Source organism: Salvelinus fontinalis, chromosome 28 (assembly GCF_029448725.1).
Source record: "Salvelinus fontinalis isolate EN_2023a chromosome 28, ASM2944872v1, whole genome shotgun sequence".
NCBI lineage: Eukaryota > Metazoa > Chordata > Actinopteri > Salmoniformes > Salmonidae > Salvelinus > Salvelinus fontinalis.
Window position 1 is genome coordinate 44,130,945 of NC_074692.1, and position 6,401 is coordinate 44,137,345.

The following is a 6,401-nucleotide window of genomic DNA, read 5'->3' on the forward strand; positions in this document are numbered from 1 at the left end:
GGCTGAATTAGGTGTTACAGCAGGGCTGAATTAGGTGTTACAGCAGGGCTGAATTAGGTGTTTAGAGCAGGGCTGAATTAGGTGTTTAGAGCAGGGCTGAATTAGGTGTTACAGCAGGGCTGAATTAGGTGTTACAGCAGGGCTGAATTAGGTGTTACAGCAGGGCTGAATTAGGTGTTACAGCAGGGCTGAATTAGGTGTTACAGCAGGGCTGAATTAGGTGTTACAGCAGGGCTGAATTAGGTGTTACAGCAGGGCTGAATTAGGTGTTAGAGCAGAGCTGAATTAGGTGTTACAGCAGGGCTGAATTAGGTGTTACAGCAGGGCTGAATTAGGTGTTACAGCAGGGCTGAATTAGGTGTTACAGCAGGGCTGAAAGAAGGAAACGCTGCTCATGTGCCTGCTATGTTAAGATAGGCTGCCCCTTCCCTCTCCTCTGTTCTGATTGGGCAGCTGGGAGGCAGTGTCTTGTTAGCTGATTGGTCTGTTTTATCAGTTTACCTGCTGCTGCCCTCTAGCTGTCCATGTAAACCATCACTGGTGTTGAGATGAGACGTTACACGAATCAATGAAGTGCTGCTACCACACTGCTGAGTGTTGAGTGTTGAGTCCATACAGACCATCTAGACTCATCTCAACTGGTTCACATTTTGTCAGTTGAATTCAGATTTAAAAAATCTCGGAACCACAGAAGTTGTCAGATTTTTTTTCTTCTCTCCCTTCACTTTTCTCAGATGGTTGGTGTGGACTGGGCTTTGTTTCCATCATGTGTCACGATGAGGCAGTGCTGTGTTAGCGTGCTGTTCTCACTTCAGCTGTTACATACTTCCATGTCACCACATGTGACTGACTACCTGACCCCTATGGAATACGATAAATAAATATATTTACATTGCATAAATGTTTGAGAGTCTATTCCTTCTATAAATCAATTAATTCAAGTGTCATCTGAATATTTTAAATAAAACATTTGAAAATAATTATCCATAAATCCAGTACTGGTAGAGATGTTTTACATTAAATGATTGTTCTACATTACTGTAAGCGCGGGTTAACATGTTTAAGGACAGAATGATTGTTCTACATTACTGTAAACGAGGGTTAACATGTTTAAGGACTGAAAGATTGTTCTACATTACTGTAAACGAGGGTTAACATGTTTAAGGACTGAAAGATTGTTCTACATTACTGTAAACATGGGTTAACATGTTTAAGGACAGAATGATTGTTCTACATTACTGTAAACGTGGGTTAACATGTTTAAGGACTGAAAGATTAGTGGAACCTGTGTGGGTAGCTGGACAGGTAGGATGACTGACAGTGAAGGTGAACAGGTGGTCACGTGTCAGGTGACAGTGGAATGGATGATATTGAGGATTAACATGTTTAAAGAACATTCTTTTAATCTGACAACGGCAATGACAAAACGAGTAACAACTTGCTTTAAATCAGACATATCTGTTACACATAGTAGTGGTTCTTTGAGGTTATTATACTGGTTTAGCAAGCCATGATATGGGAAATTATGTGCTTAAGAAATCCTTCCATTGGTTTCCTCTTGAATATCCCAATCATTATGGACCTGGTGGTTGTCAGGGAATTCACTATGGACCTGGTTGTTGTCAGGGAATTCACTATGGACCTGGTTGTTGTCAGGGAATTCACTATGGACCTGGTGGTTGTCAGGGAATTCACTATGGACCTGGTTGTTGTCAGGGAATTCACTATGGACCTGGTTGTTGTCAGGGAATTCACTATGGACCTGGTGGTTGTCAGGAAATTCACTATGGACCTGGTGGTTGTCAGGGAATTCACTATGGACCTGGTGGTTGTCAGGGAATTCACTATGGACCTGGTTGTTGTCAGGGAATTCACTATGGACCTGGTTGTTGTCAGGGAATTCACTATGGACCTGGTGGTTGTCAGGGAATTCACTATGGACCTGGTTGTTGTCAGGGAATTCACTATGGACCTGGTTGTTGTCAGGGAATTCACTATGGACCTGGTGGTTGTCAGGGAATTCACTATGGACCTGGTTGTTGTCAGGGAATTCACTATGGACCTGGTGGTTGTCAGGGAATTCACTATGGACCTGGTGGTTGTCAGGGAATTCACTATGGACCTGGTTGTTGTCAGGGAATTCACTATGGACCTGGTGGTTGTCAGGGAATTCACTATGGACCTGGTTGTTGTCAGGGAATTCACTATGGACCTGGTGGTTGTCAGGGAATTCACTATGGACCTGGTGGTTGTCAGGGAATTCACTATGGACCTGGTTGTTGTCAGGGAAGTCACTATGGACCTGGTGGTTGTCAGGAAATTCACTATGGACCTGGTGGTTGTCAGGGAATTCACTATGGACCTGGTTGTTGTCAGGGAATTCACTATGGACCTGGTGGTTGTCAGGGAATTCACTATGGACCTGGTTGTTGTCAGGGAATTCACTATGGACCTGGTGGTTGTCAGGAAATATCAGTGTCACCCTTTTAGTGGCATAACACTTTATTATATTCATGGCAGTAGGGCCATTACAACACACACACACACACACACACACACACACACACACACACACACACACACACACACACACACACACACACACACACACCCTTGAATCTCTTATTGCAATAGTCATCATCTTCAGTCTTCATCATCTTCAGAAAAGAATGGCAAATCCTTTCCCATACCACAAGGCACTAGGCCTAAAGTCACCACTCAGCACCTAACAACAGAGTTTACTTTGTATCTTAATTAATACCTCATAACCTTTAATTCAAACTCTGAAACTCTGGAAACATCAGAGGTGTCCTTACTCCTCGCCATCTCAGAGCCCACCATCTCGTCAGAGCTCTGTCCTTTTCTTTAGAATAATCTGGCGCACCATGGTTACGGCCTCCTTACGCACACTCTCGGCGGGCTCCTCTGCCTTCCAGAACCTCACCACCTGGCCTTCGGGGTTCACCAGGAACTTCCAGAAGTTCCACTTCGGAACCTTCTTCACAGAATCTGTATGATGAATGGAAACAAATGGTTATTAGGCCCAACGTCTTTGTTGTGTTGTGGGCCACCATGTGGTGCGCCAATATGCCATAATAACTACAATTCCTCCCACACCCACAGTACCCATGAATAATATTATCTTGAATAGAATATTTTACTATTTTTAAAACGTTAGACTAAAGATAGGCCTGTATGTCTAGGCTTTGTTAACCTGTGATAGACTACCCGTCGTTTTTCTTGTCCTTTATAAATAGCACAAACTGTATTTATTAAATATCAGACTAATAATAAGCCTACCTGTTATGAATTTGAAGGCTGGCTCCGCCTCCGACCCCATGATTTTGACCTTACTGAAGATGGTGAAAGTGACGCCATAGGTGTTCTTGGCGTAGGCCTCGATGTCCCGGCTGGCCCCCATCTCCGTGTCCCCGAACTGGCCGCAGGGGAAAGCCAGGACGTTGAAATGGGACGTACCCAATTCCCGGTGCAGCTCCTGCAGGAAGCGATAGTTCTCCTCAGTGTGTTCGCTGTGGCTCGCCACGTTGACAACCAGAGACGCCTGCGCCGGGGGTGGGGAATATATATCGGGGAATTGTAAACATACTACATCTCAGAAACAAGTTACCAACCTTTTAGATAAACTGACTGACTTTTGCAGTACACAGAGTTAGTCGACTCGTTGAGTTTTGCTGATGTGGACTTACTTTGCCTCGGTATCTCTCCAAAGAAACGCTTCTCCCTTTGGCGTCCTTCACCTCAAAAGAATAGAAATCTTGCGGCTTTCTGGACTTGGAGATTTTGAGAAAACTATGTAGCATTAATAAACATCCCATGCACACCGTCATACTCAGTAGAACCCTGACCATTCGGGCTCTCGGGTTTAAGGGCTTTGTCGGGTAGCCCCCCAAAACCTCCAGCGCCTCCATCTTGGAGGGGGAATAAGGAAGATTTGGGGCGGGGGAAAGGAGTTTGGCAACGGGGGTTGGGTTGAATCTGGCTGGGCGGCGGGAACATAGTGAATTTCTCGATTGAGGAGGTAACGGTTTTGGAGGAGGAGGTCTCTTCCGTTTTAGGGATCAGATTTCTCTAAGGGAATTCCGAGTTTTATGGGCGATTTAGCAGCACTAATCGCATAATCTAATTTGTTTAAGACCTGTAATCATTATTAAAAAAGAACATTTAAAAAAGAACATGGAGAGTCAAGCAGGCAAACCTTGAAATCTGGAAATGTTACCTTTAGTCTAACCTACTTTTTTTTTAAAGTGAAAATTATGTAAAAATAGACCGATAATTTATCCAATGGCTTTCAGTTAATAAGTCATCTTTTATCAGACATTATTCTAATGTCAACTAAGTATTATTAGTATTTTCTGTTTTCTTTAAATAAGCATTGAGGCATCCTTGATGATTTCACAAGCGCTTTGAATCGGATGGTGAGCGGGTGGCTGAGCGCAGAGCAGATTTTAGCCAATATCCCCGTAGCCACCAGATGGCGCCATTCTCCCTGCCTGGAATTCCACGATCTGCCAGAGACTCTGTATTCACCGCAAGAAGAGAGCACAGAGACACGTCTTCAATGTTTGTGAATGAATCAATAAATACGTTAATATCTAATAGGGGAAATTGCTTTGCAATGTAAATACTGCTAAGGCAAATAAGTTTACACACCCTCAAATTCACACACTATTGGTCAGGTGCAAAACGGCCAAATCTATGGTCTTATTGTACACCCCAAAGACTGTAAAGGTATACAGACACCCATGATGCAAGCTGATGGTGTGACCTTTCGCCGTCAGACACAGTGGTGGAGGCCGGACTGTCACACAGTAATATGACACCTGTCATGACATCACCCACCTACAGGAGGAATGTGCCTAAACAGGTCTGTCCGTACAGGCACACACACATACACACACGCACACAAGCATCGTACACACACACGCGCTTCACACCACACACGCACACAAGCGCGTGCTTCACACCACACACACACACACAAGCGCGTGCTTCACACCACACACACACACACAAGCGCGCGCTTCACACCACACCGAAACTCTTGATTGGCGTTAAATGTTCTAAAATTGTCCTCCTGAAAATAGATGCACTCGTTGCACTGTAAGTGTCAATAATTGTTTGTGTTAGTGGACGTGTTGTTGTAGGACTGGGTATGATCTGATTCTAGAGGACAGGACATGTTGGACTGGGTATGATCTGATTCTAGAGAACAGGACATGTTGTTGGACTGGGTATGATCTGATTCTAGAGAACAGGACATGTTGGACTAGGTATGATCTGATTCTAGAGAACAGGACATGTTGTAGGACTGGGTATGATCTGATTCTAGAGAACAGGACATGTTGTAGGACTGGGTATGATCTGATTCTAGAGAACAGGACATGTTGTAGGACTGGGTATGATCTGATTCTAGAGAACAGGACATGTTGTTGGACTGGGTATGATCTGACTCTAGAGAACAGGACATGTTGTAGGACTGGGTATGATCTGATTCTAGAGAACAGGACATGTTGGACTAGGTATGATCTGATTCTAGAGAACAGGACATGTTGTAGGACTGGGTATGATCTGATTCTAGAGAACAGGACATGTTGTAGGACTGGGTATGATCTGATTCTAGAGGACAGGACATGTTGGACTGGGTATGATCTGATTCTAGAGAACAGGACATGTTGTTGGACTGGGTATGATCTTACTCTAGAGAACAGGACATGTTGTAGGACTGGGTATGATCTGATTCTAGAGAACAGGACATGTTGTTGGACTGGGTATGATCTGATTCTAGAGAACAGGACAGATGCACAGAGAATGCAGATAGGGTATGGAGGCTCATTTAACAACTGATACGTTTCACTTCTATTTACTACTATTTATGGGTTGACTGTATATCTATGGGTTGACTGTATATCTATGGGTTGACTGTGTATCTATGGGTTGACTGTGTATCTATGGGTTGACTGTATATCTATGGGTTGACTGTCCATCTATGGGTTGACTGTATATCTATGGGTTGACTGTATATCTATGGGTTGACTGTATATCTATGGGTTGACTGTGTATCTATGGGTTGACTGTGTATCTATGGGTTGACTGTATATCTATGGGTTGACTGTCCATCTATGGGTTGACTGTATATCTATGGGTTGACTGTATATCTATGGGTTGACTGTCCATCTATGGGTTGACTGTATATCTATGTGTTGACTGTATATCTATGTGTTGACTGTATATCTATGGGTTGACTGTCCATCTATGGGTTGACTGTCCATCTATGGGTTGACTGTATATCTATGTGTTGACTGTATATCTATGTGTTGACTGTGATATATGGGTTGACTGTATATCTATGGGTTGACTGTATATCTATGGGTTGACTGTAT

At 43.6% G+C, this 6,401-nt stretch overlaps 1 protein-coding gene across 1 annotated transcript; it reads right to left on the bottom strand.

Annotated features, from left to right (window-relative positions):
• Positions 1-1,385: 1,385 nt before the first annotated feature.
• On the bottom strand, positions 1,386-3,978 carry LOC129826765 (probable glutathione peroxidase 8). The gene is made up of 3 exons (XM_055887828.1): positions 3,708-3,978; positions 3,301-3,562; positions 1,386-3,009 (listed from the first exon to the last, which is right to left on the bottom strand). The coding sequence occupies exons 1-3, from the start codon at positions 3,927-3,929 to the stop codon at positions 2,846-2,848; spliced, it is 648 nt and encodes a 215-aa protein (XP_055743803.1). The 5' UTR covers positions 3,930-3,978; the 3' UTR covers positions 1,386-2,845.
• Positions 3,979-6,401: the final 2,423 nt, after the last annotated feature.

Excerpts from the sequence above, each read along its gene's own strand:
- LOC129826765 (XM_055887828.1), bottom strand. The coding sequence starts at position 3,929 with ATGGAGGCGCTGGAGGTTTTGGGGGGCTACCCGACAAAGCCCTTAAAC. Across the intron at positions 3,563-3,707 it reads TGGAGAGATACCGAGGCAAA|GCGTCTCTGGTTGTCAACGT; the intron begins GTAAGTCCACAT and ends CCCCCGGCGCAG. Across the intron at positions 3,010-3,300 it reads AGCCTTCAAATTCATAACAG|ATTCTGTGAAGAAGGTTCCG; the intron begins GTAGGCTTATTA and ends TTCATCATACAG.